This window comes from Rhizophagus irregularis, chromosome 18 (assembly GCF_026210795.1).
Source record: "Rhizophagus irregularis chromosome 18, complete sequence".
Taxonomy (NCBI): domain Eukaryota; kingdom Fungi; phylum Glomeromycota; class Glomeromycetes; order Glomerales; family Glomeraceae; genus Rhizophagus; species Rhizophagus irregularis.
Window position 1 is genome coordinate 1012464 of NC_089446.1, and position 22085 is coordinate 1034548.

At 27.5% G+C, this 22085-nt stretch overlaps 7 protein-coding genes across 7 annotated transcripts; 4 read left to right on the plus strand and 3 right to left on the minus strand.

The window, feature by feature from the left end:
* Positions 1–125: 125 nt before the first annotated feature.
* OCT59_009850 (uncharacterized protein) lies at positions 126–1169 on the minus strand (the record flags this gene model as incomplete). The annotated part of the gene is made up of 9 exons (XM_066132646.1): positions 126–132; positions 197–265; positions 351–369; positions 462–523; positions 593–612; positions 698–711; positions 926–933; positions 1003–1048; positions 1118–1169. 9 exons carry the CDS (start codon positions 1167–1169, stop codon positions 126–128), a joined length of 297 nt encoding a protein of 98 aa, XP_066000269.1.
* A 627-nt stretch (positions 1170–1796) lies between these two features.
* On the minus strand, positions 1797–3767 carry OCT59_009851 (uncharacterized protein). Its single transcript, XM_025320608.2, has one exon. It carries the CDS (start codon positions 3739–3741, stop codon positions 2107–2109), a length of 1635 nt encoding a protein of 544 aa, XP_025170984.1. The 5' UTR covers positions 3742–3767; the 3' UTR covers positions 1797–2106.
* Positions 3768–6803: 3036 nt separating this feature from the next.
* On the plus strand, positions 6804–7142 carry OCT59_009852 (uncharacterized protein; the record flags this gene model as incomplete). The annotated part of the gene is made up of 2 exons (XM_025327501.2): positions 6804–7006; positions 7094–7142. 2 exons carry the CDS (start codon positions 6804–6806, stop codon positions 7140–7142), a joined length of 252 nt encoding a protein of 83 aa, XP_025170985.2.
* Positions 7143–8274: 1132 nt separating this feature from the next.
* On the minus strand, positions 8275–10055 carry OCT59_009853 (uncharacterized protein; the record flags this gene model as incomplete). Its single annotated transcript, XM_066132647.1, has 1 exon — positions 8275–10055. The coding sequence occupies one exon, from the start codon at positions 10053–10055 to the stop codon at positions 8457–8459; it is 1599 nt and encodes a 532-aa protein (XP_066000270.1). The 3' UTR covers positions 8275–8456.
* Positions 10056–10605: 550 nt separating this feature from the next.
* On the plus strand, positions 10606–12916 carry OCT59_009854 (uncharacterized protein; the record flags this gene model as incomplete). The annotated part of the gene is made up of 6 exons (XM_025311509.2): positions 10606–10645; positions 10750–10769; positions 10860–11162; positions 11239–11419; positions 11500–11565; positions 11647–12916. 6 exons carry the CDS (start codon positions 10606–10608, stop codon positions 12738–12740), a joined length of 1704 nt encoding a protein of 567 aa, XP_025170986.1. The 3' UTR covers positions 12741–12916.
* A 1887-nt stretch (positions 12917–14803) lies between these two features.
* On the plus strand, positions 14804–17693 carry OCT59_009855 (uncharacterized protein). Its single transcript, XM_025311510.2, has 6 exons — positions 14804–14910; positions 15004–15023; positions 15106–15408; positions 15493–15673; positions 15767–15832; positions 15922–17693. Exons 1-6 carry the CDS (start codon positions 14862–14864, stop codon positions 17010–17012), a joined length of 1710 nt encoding a protein of 569 aa, XP_025170987.1. The 5' UTR covers positions 14804–14861; the 3' UTR covers positions 17013–17693.
* Positions 17694–18635: 942 nt separating this feature from the next.
* OCT59_009856 (uncharacterized protein) lies at positions 18636–21012 on the plus strand (the record flags this gene model as incomplete). Its single annotated transcript, XM_025320609.2, has 6 exons — positions 18636–18675; positions 18762–18781; positions 19021–19335; positions 19421–19601; positions 19693–19758; positions 19844–21012. The coding sequence occupies 6 exons, from the start codon at positions 18636–18638 to the stop codon at positions 20932–20934; spliced, it is 1713 nt and encodes a 570-aa protein (XP_025170988.1). The 3' UTR covers positions 20935–21012.
* Between the last annotated feature and the right edge of the window lie 1073 nt (positions 21013–22085).

Here is a 22085-nt window from a genome sequence, read left to right on the forward strand (position 1 = left end):
TCAATTAAATAATTATCAAATAATATATATCAAATAAATAAATATTCAGACTTACTTCCTATAGGTAAGTTAACCTATAGGAACTAAGGTAATAGATCATATTGTTTAGATTTATTTCCATGGCATTAGCTCCTGAAATAAAATAATAATTAATTAATTAATTATAAAAACTTTTCCTTTCCATTATTTTACTTACGTCCTGTAATAAATTCTGAGTCTTTTTGGTAAGAACCAAGAAAACATTTCTACTCCGGCTTCTTTAGTGCTAAAAAAATGAATAGTTTCAATAAATTTGGGATTACATGCATAACTCATAATAAAAGATTATAAAAGATTAATAATCATTTTACCTCCTATATTTAAGATTTTCTTGCGAAATCTGAATGTAATTTAAAATATACTGTACCTAATCTCGTTACATTTATAGTTCCAAATCTGAGATTACGATCATATTGAAGTACCGTACTCATTTCCGGACTCTCTTCTCTCGGTGACCGCTTTGTGTTCATGATTATGTTGTTGTCTAATATATGACAACAAGTGAATTTTTGTAAAAAAAAAAATTCATCTTAAGAATCTTAAAAATACTCACCGAGCAAGTGGTACCAAAATCTAAGTGAAAAAAAAATAAAATAAAATAAGTGAATAAATGAGTAAATGTTAAATTTATCAGCTGAAAAATTTAATTGTTGATTACCTTATCTAAACAAACTACAAGATTATTGAGCGTTATTCAACAAAGACCAAATCCTTTACAACTGTAGTAGTTGATACAATTTTGTTAAATTCATTTTTAGTTCTAGATCGAATTAATTAATCCACCGACATTAAAACTAACCTATTTTTTTATTTTTGCGATTGACCTAATTGCTCTTCATAAAATGTAAAATAAATCTTTGGTATCAACATTACAATCTACAATTACGAATTAATCTGTAATAACAACATATTATTAGAAATATCTTTGACATATTATATTTAAATGACAACATGAATACGAACCTCCGGACTTTAACTTTTCCAAAGGATTCAGAAAAAGCAGCATCAGCTAATTTGACACGAAAAATTAATAATCATGACAGCCCTTTATCCATTCGAAGAAAACCTTGCTACTTACGTTCTGTTATAAATAATAAATTATTTTTTTCCAAAGCACAATCACGCATCATTGCAATTGCATATCATCAAATTTCAAGTTGCCTCCCCCTGTTTGTTCAGCTGTAAGAGCTGCCTTCAGGGCCCCGGTGATACCTGACAGACCTAGTCCGACGGGCAGGTAAGCCTTGGATATACTTACAGATCATTTAACTTACAGACCATATCATCAAATTTCTGCTGGTATCATAAAATAAAATAAACAATAAATCAGACAGGAATCACATTATCAATACCAAATTTTAATAAAATTACAAACATAAATACAATGAACGCGCTATAAATTTGCGCATATGAAAATTGCCTAATTTTTTTTGTATAATCTTAAATGTAAAACGACAAAATCCTCGGAATAAAAAAATATAGTTTTGTCATCAAAATGAATCTACTAGGATTCTAATAAACAAAAAACGATATCTTTGATGAATCGTTATAATCGAAAATAAATTAATGAACAAAACAGTTCTATAAACAATACAGGTTAAAAACAAGATTGACTGTAAAATGTATTAATATATAAATATATTTTGTATTTCAGATGTCAGATCTCTATTTTTCAACACATAACACGTGCGTTCATTTTTTTTTACATAATAGATTTTCATTACTTTCCAAATATATTATTAAACTTACAAATGTTTTTATTAAATATTTTTTATTAACAATTTTTATTAATCTTCTTCAAACTTACAGTATTTTCCATTTATTGATTTGGATTAATTAAAATTGTCTCTATTTTAATAGACATAATTATAGTCTAACTACTTTTTTTAATTAAATATCTGTATTAACAAAAACAAATGAAAAAGAATAATTCGAAATTTTTTAAATATTGTCAGTTCATATTTGGTGTAATTAAAATTCACAAGAAAAAAAAAATTTTTTATTAAATAAAAATTATTTTTTTCTTACTTCAATAAGAATTATTATCGGTTGAATTTGATTTGTTAATTATTGAACACTAGAACATTTATTTGACTGAGCTGACTGAATATCATCTTGCAATGGTGGTTGTTCGGGTTTGGGTTTTTGTAAGATTATAGCTTTTGTATAAATTTGACGTTTTGACTCATTACTGAATTCTTGTGCTATCAAGGGAAAGTAACAAATATCTACAACTAAGTTATCGATTTCATCATCTTCCCATTTTCCTTCCATATAGCTTGGATCTATTATGTCATCACTTTTAGGCCAAATATATTCAACAACTGGTTCTTGAACTTTAAGTCGAAACCAAAATAAAGCAACAGCTCTTTTAATAATGTCACCAGCCATGTCTTCGATTTCTTTTTTTTTTTCAGAATCATTTATCCTACGATAGTAACTAATTTCATTGTTTAATATATTTTGATAACGACTAACAAAGTCATGTGTAAATGTTTTTTTTTTATTATCAATCATATCATTAAATCCCCTATTTCCAAGAGCTGCACAAATTTGTTGTCGTAATTTAATAGGTAACACTTTAGTTGATTCATCAATTCCAGCGCGTCTTTTTTCGAAATTTCTTGTTAATTCTACTATTTCTTTAGTTTTATTAAATAGATGAGTTTCCATTCCACACGGATATTTTTGATATTTGTCTGGGTTATCAAAATATTCCTTCGCATATTCACAAATTTGTTCGATAACATGACGTTGTAGTACGGCTTTAACTAAAAGTTTGTTTTGATCTTTTTCCGTAATTATTTTATTGCTTTCATATTTTTTCAAGAGATTTTGTATTCTAGGAGTATTAATGTCTATTTTACCTTTAACAATGGTATAATCTTTTAAAGAATCCTGTAAAGATAAAATATCTTTTTTTAGATTAATTTGATTATTATCATTATTGGAATCAATTGCAGAAGCTTCTTTTTTGAAATTATTAATATCTTGTTCTAACAATCTTATATCGGTTGCTGTTCCAAGGGCATATTGATATTTAGAAACTTCATTTTCTAATTCAATAGTTTTTTGTTTTAACGTTTCCGTCTCCTCACCAATTTTTTGAATTTCGTTATTTTTCGCTTGAATTGTTTTATTCTTCCTTTGAATTGTTTTACTCTTCTCTTGAATTGTTTTATCTTTTTCTTGAATAATAATATCATTTTCTTGAATTATTCTATCCTTTTCTTGAATTATTCTACCCTTTTCTTGAATTAAATTTTCTTTTTCTTGAATTATATTATCCTTTTCTTTAAGTTCTTTATTTTTTTCTTTAATTAAGTTATCCGTTACTTGAATCTTCTTATCTTTCTCCTGAATTGCATTATCCTTTTCTTGAATTATATTATTTTTTTCTTCTAAAGTTTCTACTAATAGTTTAACTAATTTAGAATTATGATCATCTAAATCAACAATCTTTTTTTTCAGTTCTTGCTTTTCTCTTAGAATATTATTGACATTATTAAAATTATCTTGTAAGTCTTTACAATATTTTTCCAAATTTTCATATTTATTCTTTAATTGATTACAGAGCGTCTCAGAAAATTTTAATTCCTCGTTAAGTTTTTTGTTAAGTTTTATTTCTTCATATATAGGATCATTTATGATTTTATCATAATTTGTTTGATAATTTGTAACTTCAGATACACTTTGGTCCATAATAATTTTAAAGGAGAAGAAAGACTAAAATATAAAATATATCATATTAAAAGGCTTTAAATAATGATTATCCTTACACAAATTTCATAATTAGAAGTTTGTGCTCTCGGATCAGTGAAGTAAATTATGTATGATCTAACCATCTTTTACAAAATCGTCAATTAACACTGAACTTATGATATTTATCATAAAAGTCACTGAAAAAAATTTATGAAATTTATAATTTAAATAAATTTCAACTGTTCAAATTAATTTATTAAATTGTTATTATTATTGAAATTCTGCCAATAATTTGTGCTTCGTTTCATAAAATTGGATGAGAAATTTATTTTTAATTCTTCATATAACTTAATTATTCCTTTATTTTAAGATATACAGCGTAAAATTTCTCTAAATAAAATTCTTTGAACGATATTTTAAATAAAAAAATATAATTTATTAAATTTGGATCTTTTTTACTCGTTCTGTAAAAAATCGGAAATTATTGATATTAGTGGAATACTGTACTCTTATCTAGAGCTTGGAAACGGATAATCTTAAGATTAAAATGTTTTGAAAAAAATTGTATCCGAGTATCTTATGTAAGTTTGTAACGAGTAACTCGAATAGAAATTTAGAGTTACTCGAATTATCTGATTATCTGCGCAGCAATTATCTGTTATGTTTTATTTTAATAATAATCAATTAAAAATGATGACATAAATCTTTAAATCAGTTGAAGCCTCCACAGGATAATAATTATTTAACGGAAAGCCGTAGATATCATTGATCATCCCGGCGAAGCCATGAGATTAAGGCTTGTTCCGTCACTTCCGTGAAATAACTGGTTTATATAATGTTATGTATACAATTTTTAACTTTTTAACTATTGATAGATTTTTAGCTTTTCCTTTTAAATAAACATCATTCATAAAAGTATCAATAAGGAAAATTACGGATGACTATGAGGAAACGTACTAGTTATTGGTACTTTTGCCGTAACATTTATTTCTTTACATAATTTGATTTTGATTTTGATACTCTATTTTCTTCCATATTCTTAAATGCAAAAGAGAATACTAGGAAGATGAGAAAATTTTAAAATGATAAATGATCTATATAGATAACGAGAGTGTGTGTTTCCTGTTCATCGTTGTGGCTGATTTGGTTAATTTAGAGTTCGTATCCGTTAATCCGTTAAAAAACGGAAATCTACAAAGGCGCTGCAAAATAGTTAGTTAAATTTCGTGTTTTATAAGTTAAGGAAGTTAAGGAATCACAAATTGCCTTATTGAAAATTATTTTTTTTATCATTTTTTTTACACGATTTATATCATGTGACTATGAACCTTATACCCAAGTAGTATGTTTGTGCGACAATGTTTTATATATATATGCCACTTCCATCAAAAAATCAAAAAAAAATTTCTCGCTTATATGTTTCATACAATTTATGCAATAATAAATATCTTAAGAGATGCTAATTTTTTACGAATTAAAACAATTGTTAATATTGTAAATACTTAGAAAGGGCTAATACACAAGATGAACAATTATTTTTTTAATTGAAAAATTTTATTTGAAACTTTGATTAAATCATCAACAAAGTAATATCTTTGTAGGTAAAATTTTATTTAAGTTTAAATTTTAGTTGTAAAAGCACCTGATCTGAAATCTCAAAAAAAATTTTTTTTTTTTTCTTAAAAGGTTGGTACAATAGACGTCCTATGTTATTACGTTACCGCCCGATTGGGATGGTACCTGATTGGAGTGAATATTTTTAAATTAGTAAAAAAAAAAATATAAAAAAGATGATTAGAAATATGGCTATACCTGGGAGTTAATTTTGAAGACTTTTTTTAAGCGGATTAAGTTGTTTAAATGAGAATATCTACGGTACAACAACCAAATAGAATTCAGAGAATAAAAATGGTTCCTGAAATTGGATTAATAATTAGGATCATTATATTGATACGGTACTTGTTTGAAGTGGAATATTTTAAATTATTAAATTAGTAAAAAATAGAAGATAATTAGAAAATATGACTTCATGGATGTGGTTAATTTGAAGACTTTGAATGGATTAATTTGTTTAATTACATCCATCTAATTTAAGAAAAATCAAAAACCTTGGACACCCCGCAATTACATTATAAGAAAGCAATAGAAGATTATTTAACTCGAATACAAATATTAATTACATTAGAAAGAAGGAGGACGACAAATAATATCAATTGAACTCATTCCCATTATACAATAGTCATGCGCGAATGTGTATATAATGCTGGCCTCTTAACTACATTAAACTCTGCCAACCTCGAGTTTATTACTGAACGTATGTATAATAATCTATTATTTTAACGTCATCGAATTAGCGTTGGAACTAAATTTCACTTTGTTACAGCGGAAACAGTTGTTTTACGTTGTTGTAATGTTGTTAAGGATCATAATCTTCGTTCTGGAGGTAATAAATTTTTTTTTTTATAAAAAAAAAGGTATTTCCTATAGGTTACTTATCGGTATGTACTTTTTTTTTCAAGAAAGTTGCTTTCCTATTTGCAGGCGATGACGCAGTCAATATTATATCGCGATAACTTCTTCAGCACAACAAATTAAGTGAGATTACTAAACGTATCGGCGATCTATGTGAGTAGCACGTTGATAAGGAACCTTACGTTGGCTTGGACGTAGAGTCGGATTTCAAGTATTAGGAAAATTAAAATGATGTAATTATGGACAAATACAGAAATTGATTCAACGAATTTTTTATCTTTGGGTTAAATTTAAATTTAATGGAGATTCGAAAGAATTTAAAGCAAAAGATGAAAGAAGCTGGATGTATCTTAATCAATTTCTATATCACTTGATAATGATGTTTCAAATGAGCTAAAACAATTAATTTCTTTAAAATAATTTAAAAGTTTTAGAGATCTATGATAATATTTGGACAAATATTTATACCTGTTTTGACAATACTCCAATATGTTAACAAAATTGCATTTTTGTAATGTAAGTGACGAAGACAATGATATACCATTATCATTTATAGGATTATTTAAAAATTTACAAAAAATTATATTTTCATGGAACGATGTTCTGCAATATTTTTAGTAAGCGAATTTAGTTATCTTTTGAGTAGAGTAAGAGGAGTCTTTATAGATCAAGTTTCGATTACTGTTGTACCAGCTTTGTCAACGGCAGTAGCTGCTAGAGGTGCTATAACATATGGATCAAACGTTGAGAGAACGTTCTTAAATGGACTTATGGGGAAGTTTTTCAAAGTTTGGTACGTGTAATTTGTTCGGTTTTATTCTTTACGCAAAATAGATTTTATTCTATTTCGATTAACATTATGTAACATATATTTTTTTAGGTTGCGTGTAAAGAAAAGAAAAATGGAAAATCGATTACTCTATAGTTAGATTTTGTTAAAGAATTTTTTCCAGTATTATAAAAAAGATGATTTTGGAAATATTGTGATGAGGAGCTGGCTTTACGTATTAACATGTATCATCTGGTAGAATTCTCATTGATTTTACTAAAATAGAAATTTAAAGCAAGGAATAAGAAAATGGAAAAAATTTATGATGAAGCAGCTTTCGAATTAGACATTTAATTAAATAAAGAGTATATTTATTTATTTAAAACCGAAAATAATTAATATTAAAAACAAAGTGTAAGATTAAGACGGATGCTGTCGCAAGCGAATGAATGAAAAAAAGACTTTCCGGATGATAAAGTTTAAGATTCATGGGCTGATTGATTCAAAAGTAGAATCGTGTGATCTTTTTGGTTTTCTTTGATCAAATAGAGAAAGAATAAGATCCTTTGAAGAGGATGAAAATTGGTTTTTAACGAATAATGAAATAAGGCTTTGTAGGACTGATTTTAGATGATATAATTAAAATTTATTCTAAAACTAGTCTTTATTTTAAAGATATAAGAAGGAATTTAATGGTACAGACTTTTACTTATAGCTTTGAGATACGTTACGTTAGATGTCATTTATTGTGTCAATAAAGTAGATTATTTTCATATTATCCTTTGACCACGTTAATTTTTATCGTAATTATTGTACTGTAATAATAATTTAAACTTAGCACGTAATGAAAACCGTCTTGACCGTTAAACATCGTAATACGCTCGTGCTGTTCATCATCTCCTTTATCTACAAGTAAGAATTGAACGCGCAGTTCAATCCGAGTTGTAAACCCTGTTCCAGATGAACATCGTGATGCCAACTATAATTTAAGTTATAACATAATGTTGAATGGAATTATCTAAAAAGGAGTGTCTATCTGTACGATTTTATAGTAAGTCTGAAGAGTCCGGAACGAAAAAAATATTTTAGCAATCATAAGAACCTATGAAACATAAGGATACATAATAAGTCCTGTAAGACAATTAAATAATTTTTTATGTTCTTTTTAGAAAATTTAGCAAGTGAAAATTTATCTTAAATGTGAAAACTAACGCGAATCGTTATTTTTCACATTAATTTAACATATAATTGGGAAATTTACAAGTAGTATAATTAGATTTTAATATTAATTTTCATTATGCTAATAAATGGTAATGTTTTTTTTTAATAATTGCCGTATACAAAATATAAAAATAATAATAATAATAATAGTAATAGTAATAGTAAAAGTAATAGTAGTAAATTATTTCATTTAAAAAAAAATCAAAAAATCCCTGCTTACAAAATTTCAAAAGTACACTTCGCCCTACTTATTCTATTCATAGTCACTATTGCCAGATTCCGGTCCTGAATTAGTAGTGTTTGACAAGTTGCTTATTCTTTTTGCAACTTTACTGCTCATTGATATAACATAGGATTTGTATGATTTGCTTTTTGTAAATACCTGAGCAGGAGTATATACTTTACGATTCTCCACATCATCCAAATCTTGGCCAATCACTGGAAAAGAACAAACTTCCACTACTAAGTTATCAATATCATCTTTATCCCAATTTCCTTCCATAATACTTGAGTCAACATCAGAATTTATCGGAATCCATTTTATTTGAGCACTAGGTTCTTGAATCTTTAAACGAAATTGAATTAATCTAACGAATTCCCGAATTATATCAGGCGCCAACTTTTCGACAGATTTCCGTTTTTTATCATCTTTAATTATACGATATTTATTCATTTCACTATTTAATTTGTTTTTATGAAGATTAATGAAAACATGTTCTTGTGATATATCTTTTCCATCCGATATGATATCTGAAAAACCTCGATTACTAAGAGCGATATTAACCTTTTGTCGTATTTTTATTGAGGTAGCATGGGTTGTTTGGTCCGATCCACATCGAGTTTTAGAAAATTCAGCTAGTTTATCTTCTAAATCTTTTGATTTGGAAATAATTTCCGCTTCCAAGTGCAATGCTGATTCTGTCTCTGAATTTTGATTGAAATACTTATTCATATCCTTTATTATCTTTTTTAAAATGTGGTGTTGTAAAACTGCTCTAATTAATGATTTTTTAGGATTTTCAGGAGTAACAGAGGTTTTAATATCATACTTTTTTATAAGATTATTAATCGCATCGAACTTGATCTCAAAATCTCCTTTTAATGTTGTAACATAATTTCTTAATTTATTTTGTAATTCTGAAATATCATTTTTAAGTTGAACATGATGATTCCTATCATCGTCATTTATTCGAAAATTTGTTGCACTACCAAGTGCGGATTGATATTGAGATGCTTCCTTTTTAAGTTCTATATTTTTTTCTATGAGACGATATTTTTCTTTTTCCATTTTTTGTAATAAATTATTAAGATCACTTATCTCTCTGGAATATTCTTCATTCTTTATCTGAAGATGCCGAAGTTCAGAATCCTTAGAATCCTTCATCTCATTATTTGTACTACTTTGAGCTAAATTTTGTTCTAATTCGTCATACTTAATTCTAGAAGATAGTTGATCATATTTTTGGCTAAGTGTTTCCAAACTTTTTTTGAGCTCATTGTTTTCATCACGTATTGTTTCATAATCATCTGAATTCTTGGAAGATTTGGACACCTCATCTTTAAGTGTTTCGTTTTCAGCAAGAATTTTATCTAGATTGTCTTTAAATTCTTTGAGCGGATTATTTCCATAATCTTTTTCAGCACGAAGTGTTAACAAACTTTCTTCGGATTGTTTATATTTTTCAGAAATTTCTTCGAGCTGAGTTTTGAGTTTATCTATCTCTAAACTGGAATTTTTCAGTTCATCTTTAAGTTGTTTATTTTCTTCACGGCCATCAATTTCCCAATTTTTATATTCAACACTCCAATTATTGTCATTATTATTTAATGTAGTATTTTTTGATTCATCCATATACTGTATTTAGTACAATTTTCAATATTTGTTAGATTGATTTTTATTTTAATTTTGTTTATCTTTTTTTTGGCAATAAAGCAAAAAAAAAAGAAAAATATATTACAGATTAGTTATCACAACCCTTATCTGCATTATTGTGAAACAAATTATGTATGCGTTATGTATGATTAAGGACCATTGTTTCCATTTTGGATATGATATTCCATATAAGAATCATGAGAAAAAACTTAATTTTATTGATGAGAACAATAAAATATTCATTCATTTGGCGCAAAAAAAGTAACCAAAAAAGTAACATAAAAAGAAAATTGTGATTAAATCGAAAACAAAGTTCATTTAACTCTTTTAACCATAATTATTCGATACCGAGATAAAAAAAACTTTTGTTTTTTTTTCATTATAATAATAAATAGAAAGATTATCGGATTATATCACCAATGAATTTCATATAAAAATTAATGAGTAAATGAGTTTATTATTTTTTTTTTTACTTTGATTTTAAATATTTTTTTTTTTTTTTTTTCGTTCCGATTGAACATCAATAATAATGTCATGGGTAAACGATATTCGAGTTATAGTTGGTTTAGGTAAGCAACTATTTTAAGAAATGTCGGATTTTTTATTTTGTGATAAATTAATTTAAACTATTTTTAAACTATTAATTATATTAAATATTTGTTTAAATTCATAGACTTCGGGTCCACCTATTCGGTAAATTATATATTTTCATTATATTATAAACAATATATATGTATATAATATATTCTTAAAGAAATGTTTTTTTTTCTTTCTTTATGATAGGGATTTTCGTTATATCATGTCGACTCTGATGATATTAAGACAAACAATGAATGGCCTGGGCCTGGAGGAATTGGAAAATTCAAAACAAATACGGTACTTCAATATGATGATGATTATAAAAACGTTATATTATGGGGTCAACAAGCCTTATATAGGAAAGCTCCTAAGAAAAGTAAAGATAAAGAAATGAAACCTGTAGAATTATTTAAATTATATTTAGGTAATTGTTTAGAAAAGCATAGACCAAAATTACCCGTAGATTATAAAAAAGCGATTTCCGATTATCTTCATAAAATTGGAGAGGTAAAATTTTAAATAATTAAATAATTATCAATTTAATTTTAATTAATCTCGAAAAAATTTTTTTTTTTATAAAAAGTTAATTAAAGAAACTATTCCTAAATATTGGATGGGAATTGATTTCATGGAAAACGTTCTATTAATTCTTCCTGTACCAGCTGAATATTCAGAATTGGATAAAGCTATAATGAGAGAATGTGCATTCAATGCTGGATTGATTAATAATAGATCTTCGGAAAAATTACAATTTACAACAGAACGTATGTTTATAATTATTATTTACTGGTTTTCTTTACTACGAAGAAATATATTAACGTTAATATTAAAAAATGAATGTTAGCCGAAGCTGCAGCAGTTTATTGTATGAGTAAAACCTTGAAGCAACATTATCTTAAAGAACCCGGAAGTAAGTCTAAAAGTATGCTTGAAAATTAAATTATTTGATTTTATTGTTTATTAATTATTATTTATTCATTCTTTGATCAAGCAACTTTTATGATCGTTGATTGCGGCGGTGGCACGGTAGATTTAACAACACGTAAATTATTAGAAGATAATACATTAGGTGAAATTACTGAACGATCCGGAGACTTCTGCGGGAGTACTTTCATTGATAAAGAATTTATCAAATTGCTTAAACATAAAGTTGGAAATGAAGCTATAGATTTGTTAAGTGAGAGACATTACGGTCAATTACAACATTTAATTCAAGAATTTTGTCAAACTGCAAAGATACCATTCGACGGTGATGAACCAAGTTTTAGAAGTTATGATTTGGATCTTGAAGATTCGGTGTTATTACAATATGTCACTGGTTCAGAAAAAGATTGGTTGAAAGATAAAGAATGGGTGATCGAAATTGATTTCAACACTACTAAATCCTTATTTGATCCTATTGTTAATAGAATTATTAAAATGATTCGGATTCAGCTCGATAATTCTAAATCTGAAAAATGTTCTGCAATATTCTTAGTTGGAGGTTTCAGTCAATCCAAATATTTACAGAAAAGAATCAAAGAAGAATTTATCGACTTGGTAAGAAATATCTCAACTCTGAGTCAACCTGACGCGGCTGTTGTACGTGGTGCAGCAATCTACGGGAAAAGTTTACAACAGTCAAAAAGCTTGATGAATATGAATAGATACAAATGTATTATCGCAACTCGCGTATTAACACATACATATGGAACTAAAGTATCTCCGAAGTGGAAGGAAGGTGATCCACCAGAACGACGCACTTCTCATGGGTTAATTCATAAATTTCGTCGTATTGTAAAACGTAAAACTGAAGTCGAAATCGATCAGGAAATTGATGTTGGACAATACGCTCCTATTGTTCCGAATCAAACAAAACTGAGCTTTGATTTATACTATACAAAAGAACAAGATGCTGTTTATTGTGATGAACCTGGTGTGGAATTTCTTGGAGAATTTCTTATTGATCTTCCTGATGTAAAATTAGGAACTAAAAGAATCTGTAAACTTAGCATATTATTTGGTGATATGGAAATTAAAGCTAATGCCATTAACGAAACAAGCGGCCAAAATTATCAAACAAAGTTCAAATTTAACGATTTTTAGATATTATATTTTATATATGCTTTTAAGTAAGTAAGTAAAAGTCATAGTTGGACTTTGTAAAAAAACTAAATCTCTTTAGAAAGCTTTGATTTAATAGTTTTTTACATATTTACCGAACCACTATATTTATATTTAATTAATAAATAAGCAAAATGTTGGAAAATATTTTTAATCTACTTTTGGTTCTTCTTAAATTCTATTTCATGAATAAATTTGGATCAATTAAATTTCTACTACAAATTATACGAAACAAAGAGAAAAAAAAAATCTATTCTATAATATTTTTTAAAGTCCTGAACGGGTTTAAAAAACATTATGTACATTTATACCCATTACCGAATCGAAACGCTTCTAGAAATAAAATTCGGGTCAACTTTGGGACTAAGCATTAGACTCTACAAGCAAATGAATTTTTCTAACAAATTTAACAAATTTTCGAATTAGTTCTGGCGCTATTTTCTATCTACACGATATTTAACCGTTTGATTATTTTCATGAATAGGTGTTGAAAACATATTCTTGTAGTCTTCCAAAGATTTTTTGAGAAATAATTTAAGATATTTCTAATTCTTTTTAGGTGCAATTCTTCTAGTTGCAGTACTAACTTTTGGATTTATAATATTGTTCGAAATATTTATTCATATCAGTAATAATCACCTTATTAGAATGAACTGAATGGTTCCTAGAGACTGGCCAAATGCGGTATGGGCGTTTTTCTGGCGAGACACTTCTTTACTAGTAAGTATTGATCTCGTTATTTATTTAGTAAGTTTAATATATTCTTTCTTAACTCAAGTCAGATCATACTTTTGATTTTTTTTTTTTTGGCTAAGCCAGAACTTGGACTCGAGTCAACTCGGCGACTATTAACTCGAGTGAATAAATCACGTGATCAAATTCTGACTCGATTCAAAAGATCTGGCGAGTGCTGAGTTGGTGTAATTTTATATTATCCGTTACAATATATCTAATAAAATATATACAGGCGCTACAACAGTTTTAACTAAATTTCAATCGTTGCATAAGATACTTCAATTTCTCAAATTTCCAAAGTATATAATGTATTTTCACGTGTAATCGATTATAATAGTAATCTCTCAGCTTTGAAGACGTTGAAATCATTACTTATTTTGCATGATAATGATACATGATAATTATATTTATATACTACTAGATTAGTAAATAACTAATACTTATAATCATGGAGATTTCGCCGTAATAATTTTTTCAAATGAGGAGTGAAAGGCTTGATACGGAATGTAAAAACTTTTGAACGCTTAGCTCACCTTGAACAAATTTTCATTAAATTGGAAAAAATCTAGTCTTAAGTTAATCCCAGAAAATTGCTATTTCTTTAAAAAGAATTACCTCTTCTTCGGGCATGTAATTAGCCGGTATCCAAATTGATATGACAAACTGTGTAAGTCACGTGAGGGCTACGTTATCTGCACGCGTCATGTTATCAACGTTATCAACTGGCAAAAATAAAAAAAAGAGCTTATTAAGCATATTCATCGGAATTTATAATTATAAAAAAACCAGAAAGAGTATAATTAGCTAAACCAGTTGTGGTTATACTAAAGTTGTACGGAATATATTATAAAAAGACTCCGGGTTAAGTGTTCAATGAGTTTCCAATTCCTTCATATTCAGGGGCTATGTGTAAATAGCAAAATCCCATTACTTAATAATAATTACTTAATCTCTGCTTATCATTATTGTTATCATTCATTCCATTTGGAGGTATCTCCTTATTCATATATATAGTAGAATATACGTGAATATACTTATTTAATTTTTAAAATGACGTAAAATTTTTTCTTTATTGTATAACCAAAAAAAGAAAAGGGACAAAGAAATGAAAGTAATAAAATAAAATTGGGTATAAACCATAAATCGATAGTCCATATGATCAAATATTACTAAGAATAAAAATAAAGTTTTTTAAATATATTAAATATATTATAGTTTAAAATAAATAAATTATTATCTGAATAATATTTCCTCATGAATTTATATTTAAACATAATCGGATAGCAAATATTTATTTTTTTTTTCTTTCAATTTCGTTAATAATAATTATTATTTTGTACATTCTATCATTTTTTTGATTTATTGAAGATGAGTAAGATGAGTAAAAAGTTAGATATTCGTGTAATAGTTGGTCTAGGTATAATAATAAAAGAAATTTTTGGTTGAATTTATTTATTTATGTTTTTTTTAATCAAATTAATTTAAATTATATTATCATATCAAATATAAGATTTCGGAACTACATATTCGGTAAATATTATATTATCATCATGTTAGATGAAAATTGATACGATTAAAAATAATAATTTTTTTTTTTCTCTTTTATTGATAGGGATTTACTTTATGTCATGTTGATGATGACCTCGCAAATATTAAGACAAATAGTGAGTGGCCCGAAGAATTGGGAAGATTAAAGACTAATACGGTATTACAATATGATAATGACTTTACAGAGGTTGAATTATGGGGTAAACCAGCCTTGTGTAAGAAACCTAATAGGAAAGGAAAAGATACTGAAACGAAACCTGTAGAATTATTTAAATTACATTTGGGTAATTGTTTGGAAAAATATAAACCAAAATTACCAGTAAATTTTAAAAAAGCAATTACTAATTATCTTGGCGAAATTGGAAAGGTAAACAATTTTAAGCTAACTAAAATGAATTGAATTTCAATGTTATTAATAAATAATGAATTTTATTTTTAATTAATATAATAGTTGATTAAAGAAACTATTCCTAAATATTGGGAAGGAATTGACTTTATGGAACATGTTCTTTTAGTTGTTTCTATACCAGCTGAATTTTCAGAGAGTGATAAGGCTATAATGAGAGAATGTACATTCAATGCTGGATTGATCGGTGAGAAAAATTCGGAAAAATTGCAATTTACAACTGAACGTACGTTTATTTATTTTTGATTATGATAGTGGTTTATTATGATGATTATGATAAAATTATTAACAGAAAAATTTTTTTTTTATAAAAATATAGCCGAAGCTGCTGCAGTCTATTGTATGCATAGTAGTTTAAGAGAATACAAACTTACAGAACCTGGAAGTAAGTTTATATATTTTATAAAGTATGCTTATTATTAAATTATTTATCGTAATAAATACTAATTATTTATTTATTCATTCTTGATCAAGCAACTTTTATGATTGTTGACTGCGGTGGTGGCACAGTAGATTTAACAACACGTAAATTATTAGAAGGAAACCAATTAGGTGAAATTACTGAGCGAGCAGGAGATTTCTGTGGGAGCACTTTCATTGATAAAGAATTTATTAAATTACTTAGAAATGAAGTTGGAGAATCAGCTATGGATTTGTTTAGTGATAAACATTATGGTCAATTACAATATTTAGTTCAAGAATTTTGTCAAAATGTTAAGTTACCATTTAATGGAAATGATCCAAATTTTAATTATGAAATTGATCTTGAAGAAGCTGCTCCTGCATTATTACAATGTGTCACTGGTTCAGAAAAAGATTTAATAGAAGAGAAAGAATGGATGATTATACTTGATTTTAATACTATTAAATCCTTGTTTGATCCTATTGTTGATAGAATTATCAAAATGATTCGGACTCAACTCGATAATTCTAAAAATTGTTCAGCAATATTCTTAGTTGGAGGTTTCGGTCAATCCAAATATTTACAGAAAAGAGTCGAGGAAGAATTTAGTCGATCAGTAGATAATATCTCGATCCCAAATCAACCTATTGCAGCAGTAGTACGTGGTGCAGCAATTTACGGAAAAAGTTTAAATGAATCAAGAAACTTGGGTAAATTAAATAATTCAAAATGTGTTATCGCAACTCGCGTATTGAAACATACGTTTGGAACTAAAGTATCTCCTTTATGGGATAGAGGAGATTCATTGGAACGAATGTCATTTGATGGAAGAGTAGATAAATTTTATCGTATTGTAGAACGTAAAACTGAAGTTGCAATGGATCAAGAATTTAAAATTGAAGATTTGGTTCCTGTTTATTCAGATCAAACTGGATTAAATTTTGAAATATATTACACCAAAGAACAGGATGCTGTTTATTGCGATGAACTTGGCACGAAATTGCTTGGGAACTTACGTATTGACCTTCCTGACGTGCATTTAGGAACCGATAGACCCTGTACGCTTAGCATATCATTTGGTGATATGGAAATTAAAGCTACAGCATTTAATCAAACAAATGGACAAATTTATCAAACCAACTTTGAATTAAATGATTATTAGATTATTATTTCATGTGTTTTAAACAAATTTTAAGTAAAATATTAGAATTTTTTTTATTCCACAACCAATTCATTCTTAACTGCTGTATGATGTATTATTCTGACTATATTGGATAACACTAATATTGAATTATAAGTAACAACAAAGAATTATCAATATTATAATGTCTCAAACGAATTAATAGAACAAACAAAATAGAAAATGATTCACCTACCGAAATGAGATGCTTCTGAGAGTTAGAAAATATCTTAGGTATTGAAACATTTTATTAGTACACTAGGCTCATGGACAACTGAATTATTCTAGCAGATTTTTAATTAATTTATATATTTTTAATCTGAGAGTTAATTCGAGTATGTTGACGGTAAAAAATAGTACAAGAATTATCGATCGATAACGTCAGTTGAATTATGGAAGTGTTTGACAAGATGATGTTAACATAAGCTCGTTCTAATAACACATAACCTGGCATGAATAATCACTTAAAAAATGAGTTGAAAAATTTTTTTAATCCGAATCAGAGTTCGTCGAGTAAAAAAACCGGCGATATTAATGATTCTGAATAAAACCTTTGACTCCAGTTCATAATTTATTATATAACATATTTCTTTTCATTTCTATTTCATACTTTATAAATAATACAAACAATAAAAATTAAATATTTCTAAATTTAATAATTTGAATATTTTGCTAAACATTTTATAAGATGCTTCAATTTCTTAAACCCGTGACTTCATTCTTTAATACTTTAGTGCCGGCCGGGATAAAATATACTTTGGTCCACGTGATTTTTGGCCGGCATTATGGAACGGAGGAGATCGATCGAATTTCACCATGTTTTACAAGTCTTAGCAATTAAATTTAAAATTTTAATACATTCACTCCGGACTTACCTTGTAAAACAATTTCCGTGATTCGATTAAGTGTTTTTCCCATAAATGTACTGTACACGGAATTTGTGATTTTAAAGAATGAAAAAAAAGGATTGTTAACTAAATCGGTTATGATTACACTAAAACACTTACGGAGGTAAAAACATAATCACGGAATTATAACAATAATACTCCGGATCACCTTTCACAGTGGTCTCATTTCCTATTTTATCAAATATTCCTAGATTTATTTTGGTAAGTGATTACAATCCCAATGAGTTTAAGGTTGGTGTTAGGGTCTAGGGTCTTAGTAGATAAGGGAACTAATTAGCAAAATTTAAATTTAAACTATCTGCAATGGACATTTATTTATAACAATTAATTGTAGTTTTGTAACTTGTGAAACATTATGATACAATATAACTTTTTGGTACTCCCTAATAATTGAGATTTATATATCGAAGTTCAATGAATAAGCTTATTTTTAATGTGCAAAAAAAAAAAATTTTGGCGTAAAATTTTCTTTATCTTTATTCATATGACCAAATAAGGAATAAAAAAATGAAAGGAGTAAAATATCATAACCTGTTTTGTATGATATATTGGATTCCAAAGATTTCTACGGATAAATTTTCATTTTTAAATGAAGCATATAAAAAAAAAATTAATCGTCATGAATTTACATATAAATAAGATTAATTATTTTTCCTTTTTTTTTCCTCAAACTTATTAACATACAAGCCGTTAAACGATGAGCGCAATATCGGATATTCGAGTTGTGGTTGGTTTAGGTATATATACAACGATAATAAATAATAAAATTAAATTTTCGGGTTAAATGTTTTCCAAACTAATTTAATTACTATATATTACATAGATTTTGGAACCACATATTCGGTAAATAACATACATTATAGAAACTTGTTTCCTCAATACTTGTATGTAGTAGCTGCATTGTAATTGCATTGTAACTATATAATAGCTGTGTAGTATAATAACTGAATAGTTAAAATATGGTAAATATGGTAAATAAGCAGTTACTACATATTAAGGAAAATAATGTTTATATTGGTTTCATCATGTTATACTTCAAAATTGGTACGATAAATAAAAAAAAATTCTTTTCTTTTTGATAGGGATTTACCCTATGTCATGTTGATGATGATGATGATCTCTCGAAAATTAAGACAAATACTGAATGGCCCGGAGAGATGGGGAAATTCAAAACAAATACAGTACTTCAATATGATAACGACTTTAGAGAAGTTGAATTATGGGGTTATCCGGCCTTGTGTAAGAGACCTAATAGAAGAAGCAGAGATAGTGAAACTAAACCCGTAGAATTATTTAAATTATTTTTGGGTAGTTGTTTGGAAAAATACAAACCAAAATTACCTGGATCATTAACTTATAAACAAGCAATTACTGATTATCTTAAAAAAATTGGAGAGGTAAATAATTAATTGACTATTTAAATATTAAGTGATTTTTTCATGTTGTAAAAACACTCTAATTTTGTTTATTTAATTAATAAAGTTAATAAAAGAAACCATTCCTAAATTTTGGGATGGAATTGACTTTATGGAACATATTCTCATAGTTATTACTGTACCAGCTGAATATTCAGAAAATGATAAAGCTATAATGAGAGAATGTACATTCAATGCTGGATTGATCGGCGAGAAAAATTCGGAAAAATTGCAATTTACAACTGAACGTATGTTTATTCATTTTTGAATATAATAATGATTTTATTATGATTGATTATGATAAAATTATTAACAGAAATATTTTTAATAAAAATATAGCCGAAGCTGCTGCAATCTATTGTATGTATAGTAGCTTAAGAGAATACAGACTTACAGAACCTGGAAGTATGTTTATATATTTATAAAATATGCTTAACAATTTAAATTAATGATTATATTGTTTACTAAATACTTTCTTTGTCTGATCAAGCAACTTTTATGATTGTTGACTGTGGCGGCGGTACAGTAGATTTAACAACACGTAAATTATTAGAAGAAAATCAACTAGGTGAAATTACTGAACGAACAGGAGACTTTTGTGGAAGTACTTTCATTGATAAAGAGTTTATTAAATTACTTAGACGTGAAGTTGGAGATTCCGCCGTAGATTTATTAAGTGATAATCATTATGGTCAATTACAATATTTAGTTCATGAATTCTGCCAAAATGTTAAGTTACCATTTTGTGGAAATAATCAAGATTTTAAATATGAAATTGATCTTGAAGAATCTGCTCCTGCATTATTACAATATGTCACTGGCTCAGAAAAAGATTTAATGGAAGAGAAAGAATGGATGATTACACTTGATTTTAATACTATTAAATCCATGTTTGATCCTATTGTTGATAGAATTATTAAAATGATTCGGATTCAGCTCGATAATTCTAAAAAATGTTCAGCAATATTCTTAGTTGGAGGTTTCGGTCAATCCAAATATTTACAGAAAAGAGTCGAGGAAGAATTTAGTCGATCGGTAGAAAATATCTCGATTCCGAATCAACCTATTGCAGCGGTAGTACGTGGCGCTGCGATTTACGGAAAAAGCTTACAAAAGTCAAGACATTTGGGTAAATTAAATAATTCAAAATGTGTTATCGCAACTCGCGTATTGAAATATACGTTTGGAACTAAAATATCTCCTTCGTGGAAACCTGGGGACCCACCGGAACGACTCACATTTGGTGGGAGAATTCAAAAATTTCACCGCATTGCGGAACGTAGAACTGAAGTTACAATTGATCAAGAATTCAAAATTGAAGATTTGGTTCCTGTTTTTGTATTTGCAACAAAAATGACTTTTGATATATACTATACACATGAGCAGGATGCTGTTTATTGTGATGATCCTGGTATGAAATTTCTTGGAGAATTTACTATTAATCTTCCTGATAAGCACTTAGGAGCTGATAGACCCTGTACACTTAGCTTATTTTTTGGTGATATGGAAATTAAAGCTAAAGCAATTAACCAAACAAATGGCCAAAATTATCAAACTAGTTTCGATTTTAATACTTTCTAGGTTATTATTTTATGTGTTTCGATCATTATTTAATTAATAAACAAGTAAAATATTGGAATCAACATCCGATTCATTCTTAAATGCTATTTTATGAAAATCTCCATTATATTTTTAGAGTTCCGAAGGAATTAATAAAATAAAATAAAATCCACCTACCGAAACAGACGCTTCTGAAGTCCTAGTAAATAAAAGTTTGATCAATCATGGGTAGTATTGAAATCCATTTTATTAGTGCACTAGGTTCAAATCGTTTCACAAATTTTGAAAACCCGGAATTTTCCTGAACTTATGTGATTTCCAGAGGAAATTTTGGGAAATTTCAGTTATTTGAGTAGTTCCTCTTAAAAATGGTATTATTACACAAAGTTTAAAATTCATGAAAATTACTTAAATAATTGAAATTCTTGCAATAATTCCTTCGGAAATCGCTAATATTTGGCCTTTTCCTACCTAATAATGCAAGAAAATTTCCGAGGATCGCAAATTTTGAAATATATATTTCTCTTTTGGGGTTGCATGCAGAGGTCGCACTATTTTGAAATAGCGATAATAATATAATTGAAGTTTTCGGCTCAGTTCCTAACACCACTCGATTTTAAGCACTATCCCGACTTTTAGCAGAAAAAAAAACAAAATAAAAGCTAAGATAATATTAAAAGACTTCCGAATTTAAGCACTATCCAGTTTTTTGGATAAAAATAGTGCTTAAATTCGGTAGTTAAATTAATAGAAAGTTGCATGAAAGAGCGAGATATATGAAAAAATAGTTTAAAAAAATCCTCCGATTAAGCTACGTGTTGACGACTTCGAACTCTGGATCCACTCTACATGTTTAGTCATAGGTATTCGTAAAACATTGGCTCCACTTGAATTTCCATGATTATTCTATGTAAATTTCTTAAAAGGTATGATCTAACCATCAGGAAGTTTTTTGCCGCTTAAGATCTTTTCATTAAGTCTATTCGGATAATTTATATTTCTTGAGGCTGGGTGAGCCAAGCTAATTAACTCGCTTTTTTTTTTCTGACCCGAATCAGAGTTTGTTGAGTCAAGACTCGAGTTAAAGTTGAAGTGCAAAACAAAAGACCGGCACTATTAATTACGTTTGATCCAGATTCTGACTAAAATCTTTGAGGTAGATTTTTTTGTCT

What these genes read in the sequence shown, in the direction of transcription:
- OCT59_009855 (XM_025311510.2), top strand. Translation starts at nt 14,862, where the DNA reads ATGAGTAAGATGAGTAAAAAGTTAGATATTCGTGTAATAGTTGGTCTA. An exon ending in ATTTCGGAACTACATATTCG is followed by an intron (nt 15,024 to 15,105) that starts GTAAATATTATA and finishes TTTTATTGATAG; the next exon opens with GGATTTACTTTATGTCATGT. An exon ending in ATTGCAATTTACAACTGAAC is followed by an intron (nt 15,674 to 15,766) that starts GTACGTTTATTT and finishes ATAAAAATATAG; the next exon opens with CCGAAGCTGCTGCAGTCTAT.
- OCT59_009851 (XM_025320608.2), bottom strand. Translation starts at nt 3,741, where the DNA reads ATGGACCAAAGTGTATCTGAAGTTACAAATTATCAAACAAATTATGAT.